This window comes from Aedes aegypti, chromosome 2 (assembly GCF_002204515.2).
Source record: "Aedes aegypti strain LVP_AGWG chromosome 2, AaegL5.0 Primary Assembly, whole genome shotgun sequence".
NCBI classification, from domain to species: Eukaryota; Metazoa; Arthropoda; class Insecta; order Diptera; family Culicidae; genus Aedes; species Aedes aegypti.
Window position 1 is genome coordinate 300,502,061 of NC_035108.1, and position 18,270 is coordinate 300,520,330.

Genomic DNA, 18,270 nt, shown 5'->3' on the forward strand with positions numbered 1-18,270 from the left:
ATCGAACGAAATCCTAAAACAAAATTCATGACACTGTACTATTGGTACACGACTCTGGAGGTTAATCCTTCCTCGAACACATCCCACGGTAGTTGCTTTCCAGTCTTCTGCAATTCTACCGTATGTTTTGATCTCTGACCATGAAGCAAGAAATCCATGGAATCCCAGATCCACTCCGTTAGGAGTATATACCACTAATTTTTGCTAAAAGATTCGGCCAAGTAAGCAACGACAGAACGTTTTATACCGACGGGTCAAAAACAAATGATTCCACTGGATTTGGTGTATTTAATGAATTTCATAGCGCCGCATTCAAACTTCAGTATATGTCGCAGAATTAGCGGCAATACACTACGCATTAGAGCGAATTGCCTCTCTTCCCTCTGATCAATACTTCATTTTCACGGATAGCCTTAGCTCAACAGAGGCTATTCGCTCAATGAGGCCGGTAAAGCACTCGTCGTATTTCTTACGGGAAATACGATGCACATTGAGTAGTGCTCTATCGAATCACAATATCACCTTGGTTTGGGTCCCTTCTCATTGCTCAATTCCGGGTGTTGGGGCTTAGATCCACCGACCCGCAACATCGTAAGGGGGTTTAGGCCTCCGAAAGAACAATCCGTGTAAGTAGGGGATTCCACCATATCTTCCAACCATCCATCCTCTTATAGAAGAAACTAGCTCCTCTAGAGCTGCTTATTTGTTGCTGGGAGCCTCCATTTCCACAGGATGATCACGTTGAAACACTCAATTAACGTTAAACACTATTTATTACACTTTACATGAACAATTACATTTATTTTAGACAGTTAAATATTCACATATATACAGGACTGTTCTTAGATAAAATTTGGTGACCGTTCACCTTATTGCTTGCAGTAGCACTAGATTGCAATCTTAATTTAATTTAATCTCCTACCGATCGACCCGTCGCGATCGTGTAGTGACGTAATAACCCTCGCTCTCTGATCGTAATCCTTACATTTCTCATTCGACCTAATGATTCTAACAGAGGTGTATTTCAGGGTGGGTAAAATCCTCATGCTACTCCTAAACATACTCACCCACCCTGAAATGTCGTAAATTTCTGAATAAATTCATTCAAATTGTTACCACCTTAGTCCTTGTTGCTGCTGGTAGGCTCCGCTCACTCACCATGTGGAATCGGCTTTACCCTTACGAATTTGAGCGATCCTTCCTGTCAGTCGGGGCGTGTATCCGAATGATTCCATCCATGCTCCAATACGCTGATCATGAATAAGCTGGTGTCTCACGGTATCTACGTATCCAGATGATTTCCGAAATGTTTGGTAGTCGCAGAAGCCAGACTCGTTGACGTGTTGAATATATGACGATAAAACATGGTGTTAGGATTTGAATGGTGTGAGTCTTCGACTAAACATATACTGGTTCTCATATTTACCTGTGAGACCAAGGTTTTCCTCTTAACCAGTTCGCCAGTTTACTTGATGCTGTCCAAGATGTTTGTCCTTGATGTTGTTCGATCGGTTCCAGAATAGATGAAGAGTTGGTAGTCGCATCATCAGTTAACTTACACTCCGTTATGTTGCCGTGCAGATTTTGATTCTGTGCTCCGTCGTTCTTGGTTGAAGCAGTGCGTTTCCATTTCCTTGATTTGGTGCAAACATCCTTGAGAACACCTTGATCCCAGTTCCACTTGCCACACGTTATGATCCAAACGGATAATTCCACCTAGACCACGTCCTTGTGGTTAGCATAGGATGAGGACGACTCCTTCGTCCAGAGCCATTGAGTTGATTGAACACACCGTATATCCTATCCAATCCGTATAGATTTCCAAAGAAACACCCTTCGCGCCTCATGATGGTCTGCCTCCGACATGGGCACCCCTAGTGTCCATAATTTGGTTGGAATTTACCAAAAAAATCCTTTCCTTCGTTGTGATGTCGAACACCGCCGTGTCCATACCATTGATTTGGTGGATGATATGGGCACCCCTAGTGATCGTTCCTTGGTTTGATCAAGGACACCCTTATGTCCATGAATTGGATTGCAGTAGATCTCCTAGTCTCCAACTGCATCAGGATAATTGGATGAGCAACATACCTTATGTCCCTGATATTGTTGCCATGGGTACCCAGTGTGCCCTCCGTAGGATTAATTTCCTTTTTCCAGCTGAAATCCTTGTCATTGACCGTCCTGGATTGGTGATTGTTTTTATAGGACCGTGTTTTCCAAAAGTATCTACGATCGAGTCCAACTAGTACTAGAGATCTCCTCGTTGTTGATCGTCGTATTCGTTTGTATAACCGAGAAATGATATTGGTGTAGTATTCTGTAGGAAATCGCATCAGGTCCACACGCCGTCGATATAGTTGAAGCAAATTCCACACTGTTATCTCAGCTCCAGGTATGGATGTATCCAATAGATGATAGGGTGATTGTGTTACCTTGCATAGCCGGACCTAATTTTCATGTGATATTGAAAGCCAACACCACACGAGTGTATATCCAGTTGACCTCTGTCCGTCGCGTAGATCGTTTTGGTTCGTTACGTTCCAGGTTCTGAAGTGGTTTGAAGTGGTATCGTCGTACGACCGATTTGAAGTAGGATTCCATTCTTTTCCGATAGTGTGAAGATCTCCGTCGTTTCCGTTGACAAAGATCCTTGAAAATCATTAATCGCCCCTTGACGATTATGTGTTGGTTGAAGACGCCGGTCACTAACTATGCCATGAGCAACCGTGTAAAACTTCTTCGTTCATTAGGTAAATGATGTTCCAATCAATTACCCTTCCTAAATTTGTGCCACCCCTAGTAGCATTTGGGATACCAAGTGGGTCACCTAGACCAATGGTATAAACCTCCGTGAGCACCTGTTGCTCGAATATTGAATGAATTTCCTAGCATCAAGATAGCTCGTGAATGAATCTCCTAGCATCAAGATCCAAATAGCTGATGGGATTCAGCAATGATAATAGTTGAAAACCTTTGGATCTGTAGGTAAACGAATGTTCTTCAACACATTGAACCTTCCGTGATGATGATGACGATGATAGTCAAAGTGAGGATGTGCAGTAGTGTTGTGCCGTCCTTCGCTCAGTGTGTATCGCAGTGACCATAACGAACACGTTGGATGGACGAAATCGACCTCAGTATCGATGTAAACAGAGATACGAAGAGAAACCTGGGATGTTCTATCTCTGTTGGCCAGTTGTATTCCTCCATTTGTGTGTGATGCTTTTCTGCATATCCAATACAGAAAAGGCTGATACTACACCCTTGATACCAGTGCACAAGTGTGGTTTTACTGAGCGGTCATCTCGTCGTACGATGCGTGTATGTAGATGATAATTTGGAATTAACGTTGTGTAGTATCCAGTGTCCAGGCTTCGGCGGACACATACTAAGCAAACTGACCTGAGAAAATGATAGTTGGTGCTGACCCTCCATAGTTGAAAAACGAAAATTGTATCCAGTACTGAGCCGTTTCGTAGTGGATGTGATGTTTATTTCGCGCTTCCCAATGAAGACCAATCCGTAGGTGAAGAAGTGTCGTACTACCTTAGCCGCTTTTCAGTGCAATCCAGTTGATTATGGCATGTGTCCTCCAGTTTCTAGTCCAGTCTCAGGCATCCAATATGAAGAACCCGGGAGTGCATGTGAGGGCGATGTTGAAAAACCAAGTGTTAAGTGGTTGTTTGATTTTGCTTCGGCGAGACATATACACCGAAAATTTTGTATTTACCTGTGGAACCAGGAGTTTTCACTGATTCGGTGTTTGTTGTCAATATCCGCAGCAAAGTTAATATACTCCGTCCAATCAACAGTTGGTGACTTCGAATCCTTGAATGATGTAGTTTGGCTCCATAATCCAAGTTGTTCCAGCTAACAGCACTAAGCCATTCCTTGTTGAGCGCTTCCAAACGATAGTGATGTTTCCGATATAATTTATGATGGTGGTGATTAGCGAAGTCCTTGCCTTCCATTTCATTTGAAGTGAAGTTGCGTATTGTGAACTGTAGTAGCCATGATTGAATCGAGATGACGAAATTGGAGTTGACCATTGTCCATGAGATCTGTGATGATGAAGTATGGCGATTTGGGTCTTGAGATGAATAGAGAGTATCCAGCGCCATGTCTACCCCATGGCGCGCAAGTAGGCTTCTGAACCGTGATTCCATTGTCCTTCCGGAGGCATCCGGCTCGAAGGACCAAAATGTTGGGGCTTAGATCCACCGACCCGCAACATCGTAGGGGGGTTTAGGCCTCCGAAAGAACAATCCGTGTAAGTAGGGGATTCCACCATATCTTCCAACCATCCATCCTCTTATAGAAGAAACTAGCTCCTCTAGAGCTGCTTATTTGTTGCTGGGAGCCTCCATTTCCACAGGATGATCACGTTGAAACACTCAATTAACGTTAAACACTATTTATTACACTTTACATGAACAATTACATTTATTTTAGACAGTTAAATATTCACATATATACAGGACTGTTCTTAGATAAAATTTGGTGACCGTTCACCTTATTGCTTGCAGTAGCACTAGATTGCAATCTTAATTTAATTTAATCTCCTACCGATAGACCCGTCGTGATCGTGTAGTGACGTAATAACCCTCGCTCTCTGATCGTAAACCTTACATTTCTCATTCGACCTAATGATTCTAACAGAGGTGTATTTCAGGGTGGGTAAAATCCTCATGCTACTCCTAAACACCGGGCAATGAGAAGGCTGACTCGCTCGCCAAGGTGGCAATGTTTTTTTTACAATTGCTCGCCAGCAAGTCATGGTCAGTTGGCAACAAAAATGGGATGAAGGGAATTTGGTCAGGTGGTTACATTCTATTCTCCCACAGGTATCGAATAGACCATGGTTTAAGGGCTTGGACATGAGTCGAGATTTTATCAAGGTAATCTGTCGCCTGATGTCCAATCACTACTCCCTAGGCTCGCATCTCTTTAGAACAGGTCTCGCAGATAGCAATGGATGTTGTTGTGGCGAAAGTTACCACGACATAAACCATGTCGTCTGGTATTGTCCCGAACACGATGTTGCCAGAACCGATTTATGTGAATCCCTCAGGACCCGAGGAAAACCAGATAAGGAAAACATTAAAGATGTGTTGGGTATGTTGGACTTCGATTACATGTTCCTCATCTTCAAGTTTCTGAAGAAAATTGATGTTTTCGTTTGATCCTTCCTGTCTTGTCCACCTCGTCTCCCCCTCTAGTTTTTGTTGTATCGTTACAGGTCGTTCAAGTCCACTCTTTGATTGACAAGCAGCATCGTACCGCTACATCGCTACTGAATGTCATCAATCAAACCCTCGAATCCCACCTTTATCCACAACAAACCGCGAGTCTTACGGTTCCCCAAAACTAGCATAGTATGTTAAGAAGCAACACGAATTTGTAAAACAAATCAAAATGAATCCGGCTCCGTTATGCCTGACGGCGCTTGAGCTTTTTAAATAAACGTATAAGAAAAAATAAATATTGGGTACCCGCGGAATATTGCCGAATGCGCAAATCAAGCGGCAGGTTTTCCGACGGAAGATTTAACGAATAGAACGTCTTGTGGTGGAACATGTAGTTGAACCATACCTTTGACATGCCCTATATCAACTGCAGCGATTGACAGTAGACCGGATGTCCCGGGCTCGATTCATCTGACAAGCCAATCGAGCCCTCTGTCACCATAGAAGATGGTGTCTCCATCCATGTCGATGGCCTGAGTTGAACGCATGCTTGATTTTATCGCCCTTCTGACCACCGCTCTCCTCATCCTCGGACAAATCCTTGATGATGTCCGCGGTTGTGATGCCGATTTCCAGTCCGTTGATCGAAACAATGCAGGAGTCCGACAAGAAGCGCTGGTTGGGGAAAGTTTCTGAGTAAAGGTGGTACGGGAATGAAGGGTAAACGAACATGGACATAAGGTCATCATGATGCGACACGATCAACACCTCGGTGTTGGTCGATACAGAACTCATTATGTTGATGATCAGTTTTTCGAAGTACTCATCGTAGGTTTCGGCGATCGTGTTGAACAAGGGATTACTGATGTCACCGAACGGACCCGTCAGGACCAATCAATCGGGACAATTGTTCTCACAGTATGTCAGCAAATCCGATAGCTTTCCATACAAGAGATCATCCTTTGCAGTGTAAGGACCTGACGCGATCACCATGCTTAGTTTCTTTCCGAGTTCCATCGGCGCTTTGAGAAGCTCTAGGTTTATCTCGTGTGAACTTTTTGAACTTGGAAGGCTTTTCCACGAGGATTGCCCCTTCTTCAAGACAACGGTTTCCCCCGGAAATACGGACCAGGCCTTCATCTTGCTAAAGTCCAGCTTCATGCAGTACAATGTCAAATCATCAAAATCGACGATTGGCACGCGATCGTGTTTCTTCTCGGGATACACAACGATGCTTCCCATGATGTGTACCGGTTCTGTAGAGAGATAATCCACATGATGAATTGCAATATTTTCAAGGATTGCACCTCCATCATGCTTAGGTACCGGAAGGTCTTCGCCTTGAGCCTCATCAAGCTGCTGAGGCAGATCACACTCTTCTTCCTGTCGAAGAGAGGCCAACCGGCGGCAAATACGCTTGCCGCCTTCGTGAATCAGATCTCCGAGGATGAGAGTTCGCAGGTAGCTGAAGTCGAACATGTACTGGCAGTCGTCGTTCATGAACTTCCCCACGCCAGCTTCGGATGCACCTTCTTCCAGGTTATCACCGGCGAAGGTGGGAACTTTGATGGATAACGGAACGCGCTGGTCAATGTCCGTCGACGACCAATTGATTTGCTTGAGTAGCTGACCGCTGCCGAAGGTGTAAATCACATTGCCGGAGTTGTTCGGTTCATCCTGGTCACGGCACCAATGTTTCGTCCTGGGTTGTCCAAGCCCTACGTTGTGATTATTTAATGTGGTCCCGAAACATAGAATATCCAATGGTGAAACATTGGAACAAATGTCAAATAAAATAATTAATAATTTCAGGCAAAAGTCGTTACAATCTTCTATTGAAACGATTAATGCGTAATATATTTAGGTTAAGTTAGGTTAAGTAAATTGAAAACGTGTTTTTTTTTCTCTTATAAGCAAGGTGAAATCAACTCACCTGTAAATAATCTGAACTGCTAAGGCAAATGAAATGTAATATGTTGTTAACAAAATGTGAATAAAATCTTAAATTTGTTTTACCAAATTAGAATGATAGTGTTGTCTAACACAGAACACCTAGATATAAGAAATGAATGTAATGTTTCGAATGATACTAATAAAGAAATGAAAAAATAAATAAATAAAAATGTGGTCCCGAAGGGGCAGACGAATAACGAAACTTGACTATTACGACTGATTTATTGCCCACCACCGAGAGGCAGTGTTCCTGTATGGAAAGATTTCAACTTACAACTAACATGAATAGGGAATGGTGCCTCTTATATATGGAAGATGTAGTACGGATGAGTGTAACATATTACAAAGGTATGATGTACCGATATGCTAGCACTACGCAGCCCAATGCTACAGCATGAAAGCAATTGGGATGCTTACTGCTAGCTGGGGCGAAAGGAGAAAAATATTGCTGCGCTGCTGCTGTATCTTACTGCGCCTTGCTCGCAGTGAATGGGAAAGTCGTTGCGGTTTAAAAAAAAAAAAAAAAATCTATTCCACTGAGACCTACAGTGTGTGCCGATGAAAAATGCCTGATTCTTTATTTTCAAAAAAAAAAATGTATCTCAAAAAAAAACATCGTTGAAAATTTGATAGTAAACGTAAAATTTACTGAACTTTCAAGAAAAAGATGAGAACAGCAATAGCTCCTTTGGTCCCGAAGCCTTCAAAACACGAAAAAACGGAAAATATTGATTTATTTTTATGTAGAAAACCAATTTTTGTGAAATTTTATATATTTCTTGAAAAGCCAAAATCTTTAGCTTTAATTTCGTCCAAGAAAATTAAAAATCGGTCAAGCGGTTCAAAAGTTATTTTTAAATAAAAATTTAGCAAAATCTTGATTTTTCTGGTCACCCTATTTCGGAAGTGGTCACCCTAATCAAAAAATCCAAAAACACGTGTATTCTTATTTCGAATAAGGAACAAAATAGCAAATTTTCACGGAATTCGGTGACCCACTAGATCGATTTTTCATGGAATGGCTGTATGTATGATTATCCGGAATGTAGTGTGGTACTTTCTCTATGAACATTTTTGTCACAATAGGTAAAAATGCGCAGGATTCTGGCAAATACAAAGAGATGTTTTTCATAGCATTTATTGATATTATGTTTAAATAAATAAGGTAAATCCAACAATTGTTTTCAAATTGGATGAATATAGGAGTAAATGATTACGAACGGAAACCCGTTTCGTATACATAGCAAACTTAAGAAACATAACTTGATTATTGCAAAAACGTGAACGCGTTTAGTTAATTTTCCACAGTCAGCACTAAGTTTGTTTGGAAGAACTTCCCGCGAACTCGTAAAAATGATTAAGCTGCTTTTTATTTCTTATTTTTTGCATGAGTTTTAGAACTAATGCACAAGGCATGCCAGTTTCCATCACGTTGCTACGTGTTTCGCATACTTCATTATCGATTATGTCTCCTATTGTTTAAGTTACAAATCAGTCGTTCATCGCCGGATGCATTTTGTCGTTCCTCTTTCATTGGGGGTGAGTTTTAACCATGAGCTGGCTCATCGGTGGCAGGCATGGGTGTGGTAGAGTCAACATCCACACAGACACAAGTCGTCTTACGAGTTGTCGTAGTTCCCTCTGTAGTCGTCGTTTCTTCCGTTGTTGTGGTTTCTTCTGTAGTTGTGGTTTCTTCCGTGGTCGTAGTTTCTTCAGTAGTCGTAGTTTCTTCAGTAGTTGTAGTTTCTTCAGTAGTCGTTGTTTCTTCAGTGGTCGTGGTTTCTTCAGTAGTCGTAGTTTCTTCTGTGGTCGTAGTTTCTTCAGTAGTTGTAGTTTCTTCCGTGGTCGTAGTTTCTTCAGTAGTAGTAGTTTCTTCTGTGGTCGTAGTTTCTTCAGTAGTCGTTGTTTCTTCTGTGGTCGTAGTTTCTTCAGTAGTCGTAGTTTCTTCAGTAGTTGTAGTTTCTTCAGTAGTCGTTGTTTCTTCTGTGGTCGTAGTTTCTTCAGTAGTCGTAGTTTCTTCAGTAGTTGTAGTTTCTTCAGTAGTCGTTGTTTCTTCAGTAGTCGTTGTTTCTTCTGTAGTCGTTGTTTCTTCTGTGGTCGTAGTTTCTTCAGTAGTCGTAGTTTCTTCGGTGGTCGTAGTTTCTTCAGTAGTCGTAGTTTCTTCAGTAGTTGTAGTTTCTTCAGTAGTCGTTGTTTCTTCAGTGGTCGTGGTTTCTTCTGTAGTCGTTGTTTCTTCAGTGGTCGTAGTTTCTTCAGTAGTCGTAGTTTCTTCAGTAGTTGTAGTTTCTTCGGTGGTCGTAGTTTCTTCAGTAGTCGTAGTTTCTTCTGTGGTCGTAGTTTCTTCAGTAGTCGTGGTTTCTTCTGTGGTCGTAGTTTCTTCAGTAGTCGTAGTTTCTTCTGTGGTCGTAGTTTCTTCAGTAGTCGTAGTTTCTTCAGTAGTCGTAGTTTCTTCAGTAGTCGTAGTTTCTTCTGTGGTCGTAGTTTCTTCAGTAGTCGTAGTTTCTTCTGTGGTCGTAGTTTCTTTAGTAGTAGTAGTTTCTTCGGTGGTCGTAGTTTCTTCAGTAGTCGTTGTTTCTTCTGTGGTCGTAGTTTCTTCAGTAGTCGTAGTTTCTTCTGTGGTCGTAGTTTCTTCAGTAGTCGTAGTTTCTTCGGTGGTCGTAGTTTCTTCAGTAGTCGTAGTTTCTTCTGTGGTCGTAGTTTCTTCAGTAGTCGTAGTTTCTTCGGTGGTCGTAGTTTCTTCAGTGGTCGTTGTTTCTGCAGTAGTTGTAGTTTCTTCAGTGGTCGTAGTTTCTTCAGTAGTCGTAGTTTCTTCTGTGGTCGTAGTTTTTTCAGTAGTCGTAGTTTCTTCTGTGGTCGTTGTTTCTTCAGTAGTCGTTGTTTCTTCAGTAGTTGTTGTTTCTTCTGTGGTCGTAGTTTCTTCAGTAGTCGTTGTTTCTTCCGTGGTCGTAGTTTCTTCAGTTGTCGTAGTTTCTTCAGTAGTCGTTGTTTCTGCAGTAGTTGTAGTTTCTTCTGTGGTCGTAGTTTCTTCAGTAGTCGTTGTTTCTTCAGTAGTTGTTGTTTCTTCCGTGGTCGTAGTTTCTTCAGTAGTCGTTGTTTCTTCCGTGGTCGTAGTTTCTTCAGTTGTCGTAGTTTCTTCAGTAGTCGTTGTTTCTGCAGTAGTTGTAGTTTCTTCCGTGGTCGTAGTTTCTTCAGTAGTCGTAGTTTCTTCAGTAGTCGTTGTTTCTGCAGTAGTTGTAGTTTCTTCGGTGGTCGTAGTTTCTTCAGTAGTCGTAGTTTCTTCTGTGGTCGTAGTTTCTTCAGTAGTCGTTGTTTCTTCCGTGGTCGTAGTTTCTTCAGTTGTCGTAGTTTTTTCAGTAGTCGTTGTTTCTGCAGTAGTTGTAGTTTCTTCGGTGGTCGTAGTTTCTTCAGTAGTCGTAGTTTCTTCTGTGGTCGTAGTTTCTTGAGTAGTCGTAGTTTCTTCTGTGGTCGTAGTTTCTTCTGTTGTCGTAGTTTCTTCAGTTGTTGTTGTAGTCACTTTTACACAAACGCACGTTGTTTCATCTTCTTCTGTAGTGGTTGTTGTTGGTTCTTCTGTAGTGGTTGTTGTTGGTTCTTCTGTAGTGGTTGTTGTTGGTTCTTCTGTAGTAGTTGTTGTTGGTTCTTCTGTAGTAGTTGTTGGTTCTTCTGTAGTGGTTGTTGTTGGTTCTTTTGTAGTGGTTGTTGTTGGTTCTTCCGTTGTCGTTGTTGTGGTTTTTGGTTTTCTAGTTGTAGTTGTTGGCTTTTTAGTTGTGGTTGTTGGTTTTTTAGTTGTGGTAGTGGGTTTTCTTGTGGTTGTCGGCTTTCTGGTTGTTGGCTTTCTGGTTGTTGTTGTTTTGGGTTTCGCAGTTGTTGTAAAATGCCATCCAAAAGATTCAATTTCCAACGGGTTTCCAACTATATGATCTTCAAAATAATCATCGTATATTGGCACTGTGGTTTCAGCTGTAATTGTTAAATCCGGAACTGTACTGTCTGTGGTTTCAGGTTCAGCAGTAGTCGTGGTAGTAGTAGAAGAAGTGTGTGAATGAGTCGTTATTTCGGATGTAGTTGTTGATGTGTCGGTAGTGGTATCTGGCTCAGCAGTAGTCGTAGTAGAAGGGGTTTCCGAAATGGTCGTCATTTTGGTAGTAGTAGTGATCGGGCTTTTTGTAGATGTCGTAACAATTGTAGTTGTAGTTGAAGGGCAAGGAGTAGTTATCGTTGAAGGCGTAGGACTTCCACAAGGAGCCTTCGTAACTATATCGTTACTGCAGGCAAGACATGGGCATAATCCAAGCATATTAACGTTTCCGCATGTATGATGAGTTTTATGCCGATCATCTAGATAAGGATATTTATGGTCATGAGTTTTTTTGATTAAATTGATTACCTTTGGCGATAGAATTTTAGGCAAAGGTCTTTTCATACCTGTGAGAGGGTAGTCCTCAATCCGCTGGCCGCGCGTTGTTAAGAATCCTTCGCAGTGGTCGGTCATCCACAAAAGCTGAACGGATCTAGTTTTGCTCTGTCCCACAGGGCAAGTTTTTAACTCTGCAACCCCGTCGTACACGCATTGCAGATATTGAGGCAGGAAAGCTCCCAGCCCCACAAATTTAACGCCGGGAACACATTTTTCGCATGGCATCAGTTGTTTTGCTTGCCACGATCTAATTTCACCCTCCGATGCATATCGACAGCGGCCCTGGATCGGATCAAACGCTATACCGAATGGACACTGGAACTCGTACGCAATCCCGGAGACGCATCGGTAATATCGGTCCACGTATTCATCATGTCGGAACACTACTTCGAGGGTTCGGTCTTGCTGTGGGCAGTTGTGACTGGGTTTGGAACATTTTCGATCGCATCCTCCATCTGGGCGGCCACCGGGAGCGATAGCCACCAGAATAAGAACCGTAAGCAGTAAACGCTTGTTTCCGCACATTTCGACCCGAATGAACTTTGCGGACTGTTTGTTGTGTAACGTGCGTCGGCGGCTTTAAAAAGGCAGTTTCGTGGTAGTTTTTTGTGCGATGGAGACAACTCGCGATTTGCAGTGGCTTAGAGAATAGTTTTTACTTCGTCGAGAAATAGAATGATAGTGGGAGGCTCTCGTGCTAAAATGTAGAGTTTTCGGGGCAAGAAATCTGAGGTTTGGTCGCTGATTAGATGTGCCGCCGGAAGCAGTTATCGTCTACCTCAGACATAGTTGTTCTTTCTGTTAGTTTCTTGAGTTTTTAGTTCCACAAACATGAATAGGTTCTTGTGATTCAAGAATGGAAATAAGTTATTGTTTGGGGTTTATATTTCAAGAAACTGTAAAGAATTTTAGTAAGAAATATCTTCTGGATACATGCAAAAGAAGTTCAGTCACCCTAGCCAGTATACAGTACAATACTTGTACTAGGACATGGATGTGGAGGGCTGTTGATGAACTATGGCGATGGTTTTTGGACAATTTTATACTTTAACTATGTTACGAATAAGAAATAGTAAATATCTTGCAGCACATTGGATCGCACTTTTAAGTATAATATGGTGTGTGGATTCAAGATGGGTTCAGTATCCAGGGCCTCTCCGACAAAGGCGTACAACTTTCATAAAAAATATATAAGGTTTGAAAATAATGTCTCCATCAATTGTTAAAGCATCATTCCCAATTTGAGCAATTTAGCAGGATTGAATTTGTCGCTGGTCTTCTGGGGGGTCTGACAGAGACACCTGTCCACTTCAAATTGCGCCTTGATTGTTTATTTCACAGTCTTATATTCCGAAGGGTCTATCGTAGGTGTTGTTGCCGTCGCTTCTTCATTCATCTCCAATCTGCTACTTTTTCCACTGATTTGCTGATTTACGCTAAAAACTGACATCCTCGGGGTGAAGAAAGTCGCCAAAATAGCGATAGTTTCTGCTACGCAAGAAGTTGTAAAGCTATAGTTTCTATATTTGATGATGTGTCATGAAAAAGTGAAACACTTCTAATGAGAAAGTCCAACAAAACGTAGGTTGTCCTATTACTGCGACAAATGCGTATATGAAAAACACATACTTGGAACATTAAACCCTGCAGGTTTAACGTCGTCTGAAATCTACTTAAGTTCAAGTACCTACACTGAGAGGCAAAATAAAGTGCCCACCTTACCAGTTTTCAAATTTCTCTAGTTGATTTGGTTCAAATTAAAGTAAATCGGAAGAAAGACTTGGTCTTCTTGGCAGTATGCTTCGGGTCGTTGTTCTAGAGAAATATAAATTTCTCTTCAAGGCCCGTCTGGATCAGCGAAACCTCCAGATTTTCGTGCAAGATGTTGATGTAGGAATCTGCCGACATTATTCCGTCGATTTTCACGAGGCTTCCTACTCCACTCCACGAAAAACACCCCCAGACCATCACATTTCATCACATCACACCTCCATGTGTCACCGTTCCTTGGATGTAGCGCTCCTGAAGCTCGAGCTGTTAAACCGAAAGCGGCGGGCTCGTGTGTGGTGCAGAGCGCCACATCCAAGGAACGGTGAAGCATGGAGGAGGAAATGTGATGGTCTGGGGGTGTTTTTCATGGAGTGGAGTAGGAAGCTTCGTGAAAATCGACGGAATAATAAAACTGGTGTTACCAACTAAAATAATTATTTTGAAGCCTTGGAGCGCGCCTGGGAAAAACTAGAACCACAACACCTACAAAACCTGGTGAAAAGCATGCCGAAGCGCCTCCAGCAAGTCCTTAAGGCCAAAGGAGGACACATTAACTATTAAATTGCTTTTTATTTTTCCTAAATCATCTTTTCTGGGGCCAAGAAAGAAGTGGGCACTTTATTTTGTCACTATTTTTTTTTTTCAATACAAATTGATTTTCTTTTTCTTTGAGTAAAATTCTTTTTTTTATCAAAATTTCGTAAGTGCAACTTTAAAAGAATATCAAAAATAAAATATCAAAAAAGTTTTAAGTGTGTTAACTTTAATTTGAACCAAATCAACGAGAGAAATTTGAAAACTGGTAAGGTGGGCACTTTATTTTGCCTCTCAGTGTATGTTTAAGAAACATGTATAGAAATGACACGGGATCGGTTTTCATTTGAGCTATTAATCCACCACTTTCAGCAATCATCAAAAATTTAAGACCAGTTTTTCGTTCAAATTAAAAAAAATCATCATGTAGCGGGATTTGGGGCAAGTGTGCCATAGGGGCAATTTTACCACCCCTGATTTTTATAAAAACAACAAACTATATTTTTTCTATGAGCTTAACAATATGTTCCCTTATTGTTCATAATACAATGATCAAAATATGATGAAAATTGCTTTATTTTTTACGTATTTACATCGACTTTTGTAAAAACCATCAGATTTCAGTGATTTTATTTTTATAAGATTGCGTTGTTTCTAAATAGCATGGTGAGAGGAAAATTAATAACATATTTTTCAAACGTACTGTACATCGTGAAGCTATATAAATGCGTAAGTAATTGTGGCAATTGAACGAAAAAACATATTTAGGGTTCATTCATTTATTTCATGACGCTGAAATTGGCCATTTTGGGCACCCACCCACCCCCTTGTAACACTTTTTGTATGAATGTTATTCAATTTTTGTATGGGTCGTAACATCGATCGCTAGGAGACCCACCCACCCCCTCTAGCGTTATGAAATTTGTGAATGGGCCCTTTAGTTTCACATACGAAATTCATTTTGGTTGAAATCTATACGTTTTGGGGTAAGTATGCCATCTATTTGGGAAACAAAAATGGTAGGAGTGAAATTCATAAAAATGAAAACATAATCAACAAAATCATAACAATGAACCAAAATGAGGCACCAGTAGCGGTTTCTGAAGATTAGAAGGGAAACAGCGAACATTTTTGATCTCAACGTGATTTTTTCTCCAAATATTCGATAATAACATGGTTTTAGGCGTTTTAAGAACTGTTTTACTTATTTTCATCAATATTTTACCGTTATTTAGTGTTGATCTAGTGTTATATCATACAGATCCCCCGTAATGAAAGAGTAATTCATATATCGTATTGAATGGAGACAAAAATAACGATTCTAGTTATTCGAATTGACTAGTAGATAGTTCTGCATGTGATGAACCTTGTTATAAAGCATCCCCTTATGACAGTAAATTTAAAAATATTTTCAAAACTATCAATTAGGCTCTGCTTTGCTATCAATTTTAACAGGAAATAAAGAATATTTCATTACAAGTAGAATTACATCAATGTTAATTCGGTGGCCGTCTTTCCCCAGAAGGGTGGCACACTTGCCCCATAGTGTTGAAAATTAGGTTATTTTGGATGATATTTGAGGAGCTCCAAAACTAATACTTTTTGAAATTATTTTCTTTTTAATTGGCACAGTGCTTATGAAAAGATGTCAATCTAACGTCATGAGGCTAAACTGGTGGGTTTTCAAAGCCTTAGACAAAGTTAGAGAACAATTTGCTTAAGGTGGCACACTTGCCCCAAATCCCACTAAACCATATCATTGCATTCCATTGATTTTGGAAACTTTGTTAAACGATGTTGGTTTATTTCTTCTTAATTTTATTTTGACGCCTAAACAAAGTTACATTAAATTGAATACAATTCGCACAAAATTGAGATTTTTTTAACAAACGGATTGTGTGTGTGTAATTTTTACACATTTTAAAAAAAACTGTCTCTGAGCCGATTTCTTTTTCTTCACATTGTTTCTCAACATTAAGCTTCAATGTGTGCCATGAAAAAGGGGCCTTCCTTAGCCGAGTGGTTAGAGTCCGCGGCTACAAAGCAAAGCCATGCTGAAGGTTTCTGGGTTCGAATCCCGGTCGGTCCAGGATCTTTTCATAATGGAAATTTCCTTGCCTTCCCTGAGCATAGAATATAATCTGGAGGGTGCTCTCAAATCGACTTGATACTTTCATCTAGTACGGAGTTTATCTTGAACACACAACAAGTGCCTGCTCCGGCATTTTCAAATCATGATATAATATTATCTGCTCTAAACATTCCTCGGAAAATGAATGTCAACCAGCGTATCTATAGGGACTATAATAATATCGATGTTCAAGCCTTGGCCGATGCAGTTAGTTCCGTAAACTGGTTGATTTTTGATAGTATTACTGAGTCTGATGTTGCTGTGAACATTTAAGCAGAAACGAAATCCGTGGTTCTATAATGAAATCCAGAAGGCCATCATATCGTTCGTGGGTGTCCGAAACAACATCAGCGAATCACAATCTGTACAAGCGGCTAAGGAACAAGGTCACAGATCTCATAAGATTGGTCAAATCTAACCTTGTTTCCCATAGGATTGAGTCATCTAGTTCATCGAAGAATCTATGGTGGAAGTTGAAGCAAATTAACACTATTGGTTCATCTTACTAGAACTAATAGGAAGTTGAATGCTGCCGGACACATTAAGATTCGTAGGAAATCTTCAGAAATATGACCATTTCCGTAAAACTGGTTCCATATTTTCGGTCAGCTATGTTTGTATTTTTAATCATGTATATATTATCTGAAGCTATATCCAAGTGGGCATTTCTCCGGCTCCACTCCGCTCATTCGATTCTAGATCAAATTTTAAGTATCCTCCCAAAATTTGAGCTCATTTGGATGAAAACTGAGACTGCACAAGCCCTTCAAAGTTTGCATGGATATTACTATGGGAAAAGCAAGCAACTAATTCAATCGGTCATAGTGTTCTTGAGGGTTAGAGCTACGCTGATACTGTTAGATACATTCGTCAACTACAACTTTGCCGAAGACCGCACTCAAATCGGACGCCTCAGTAATAAATTCTTGTTTTTTATGAGTTGTAAATCTTCGGCTATAACAATTGAGCTGCTCTGCGTGTATTACTGAATTTATGCAGTGAAAAATAGAAGACATGTAGACATGATTTGTGTGTATTTGGATATAAATCAATAAATAATATGGTCCTAAAGCCTGTTTCGTCTTCGACCATAGCGCACTGGTCAACAACCAAAACGAACTTTCTCAACGGATCAATTTCTTATTCGCGACTCCGGGGAGCAAATTCTACCCGGAATGAACTAACGGTAATCACACTGGTAATTAGTCCCGCACAACGATGGGTAATCTTTCTACCGCACTTTTGAACACATCGGTACACTTCTGGGTACAAAAAACTAGAGGGTATTTATTTGGCGATAAACTGTATTTGCGACTGGTTTATTCGCGCACTGAATTGAGACTGAGTGTTGTATAGTCGGCCGTTACCTTCTGCTAGTGGAGCATCCTACCGACTCCAACACTGGGGGGACCTATGGACGTGGCTCATTTATTGTCGCTCGCTGGGTGCGTGGCTTAGTCTAGCCAGTATTGCTGGGTTGGGGTTTCCAGAGTGTTTCCATGGAGATTTCGGGTTCTTCGGGACACAATTGGTTGCAACACTCGCGGTTATAATTACAAAATCAAGGTACAAACAAAACACTTTATTTTAAAAGAAGCACACACTACATTGACTACATTTATTCTTACAACGACTACATCTAACACAAATTAAAAATGAGGAGAGCGATCTACTCCTGACGACGATCGGATGGAACTAAACTAACATAGCTATATCGAGTCATCACTGGACCTCGGTCATCTGCTGGTGTAGAAATTCTCCTGTTTACGATCGGGTGGTCATCGGTCTATTAGATCGCATTCAGCATCTCTGTTCTCTCGTATCCCGACATGCTACGGTGATCGTCTACAGATGAGGGTATAGATGCTGGGTCGATCATACGGTAGAAGATGGCTATTGTTAGGTAACCAGCTCAGCCGTAGGAAAGAACAAAGGATGATTTCATAGCTCGGTTGGTCTGCAAACTAGGTCATCCATCGTAAACAACCAAAGCAGAGGAACGATTGCATATGCAGGGCAGGGTTGTAGTTTCTGGGGGTTTGCTATCGTACATCCTCACCCACCCAGAAATTTGATGAATTTCTGAAACGAAATAGAGAGAATCCTCTTCGAAGGGATGGGAGTTTTGGAAGGATATGGAGTTGGTTTTATGGAGAATCGCTGTGGGTTTCGCTATCATCATTGTTGGTCTGAATCGGCAGTAAGCAGATCTTTTCTATTGGACGTTTCAATTCTCCCGAGGCGGTTTTCACAGTCACGACTCTGATAATTCCATC

The 18,270-nt window shown here is 41.0% G+C and overlaps 2 protein-coding genes across 2 annotated transcripts; both read right to left on the reverse strand.

The window, feature by feature from the left end:
* Positions 1-1,982: 1,982 nt before the first annotated feature.
* LOC110675186 (DNA polymerase alpha subunit B-like) lies at positions 1,983-8,676 on the reverse strand. Its single transcript, XM_021839593.1, has 5 exons — positions 8,631-8,676; positions 6,497-6,907; positions 6,139-6,445; positions 5,734-6,051; positions 1,983-2,184 (listed from the first exon to the last, which is right to left on the reverse strand). Exons 1-5 carry the CDS (start codon positions 8,674-8,676, stop codon positions 1,983-1,985), a joined length of 1,284 nt encoding a protein of 427 aa, XP_021695285.1.
* On the reverse strand, positions 8,639-12,084 carry LOC110675187 (mucin-2-like). Its single transcript, XM_021839594.1, has 2 exons — positions 11,690-12,084; positions 8,639-10,978 (listed from the first exon to the last, which is right to left on the reverse strand). Exons 1-2 carry the CDS (start codon positions 12,082-12,084, stop codon positions 8,689-8,691), a joined length of 2,685 nt encoding a protein of 894 aa, XP_021695286.1. The 3' UTR covers positions 8,639-8,688.
* Positions 12,085-18,270: the final 6,186 nt, after the last annotated feature.

What these genes read in the sequence shown, in the direction of transcription:
- LOC110675187 (XM_021839594.1), bottom strand. Translation starts at nt 12,084, where the DNA reads ATGTGCGGAAACAAGCGTTTACTGCTTACGGTTCTTATTCTGGTGGCT. An exon ending in GTGTACGACGGGGTTGCAGA is followed by an intron (nt 10,979 to 11,689) that starts GTTAAAAACTTG and finishes AACAACAACCAG; the next exon opens with AAAGCCAACAACCAGAAAGC.
- LOC110675186 (XM_021839593.1), bottom strand. Translation starts at nt 8,676, where the DNA reads ATGAAAGAGGAACGACAAAATGCATCCGGCGATGAACGACTGATTT. An exon ending in CGGCGATGAACGACTGATTT is followed by an intron (nt 6,908 to 8,630) that starts GTAACTTAAACA and finishes ATCACAACGTAG; the next exon opens with GGCTTGGACAACCCAGGACG. An exon ending in GGTACCTAAGCATGATGGAG is followed by an intron (nt 6,446 to 6,496) that starts GTGCAATCCTTG and finishes ATCTCTCTACAG; the next exon opens with AACCGGTACACATCATGGGA.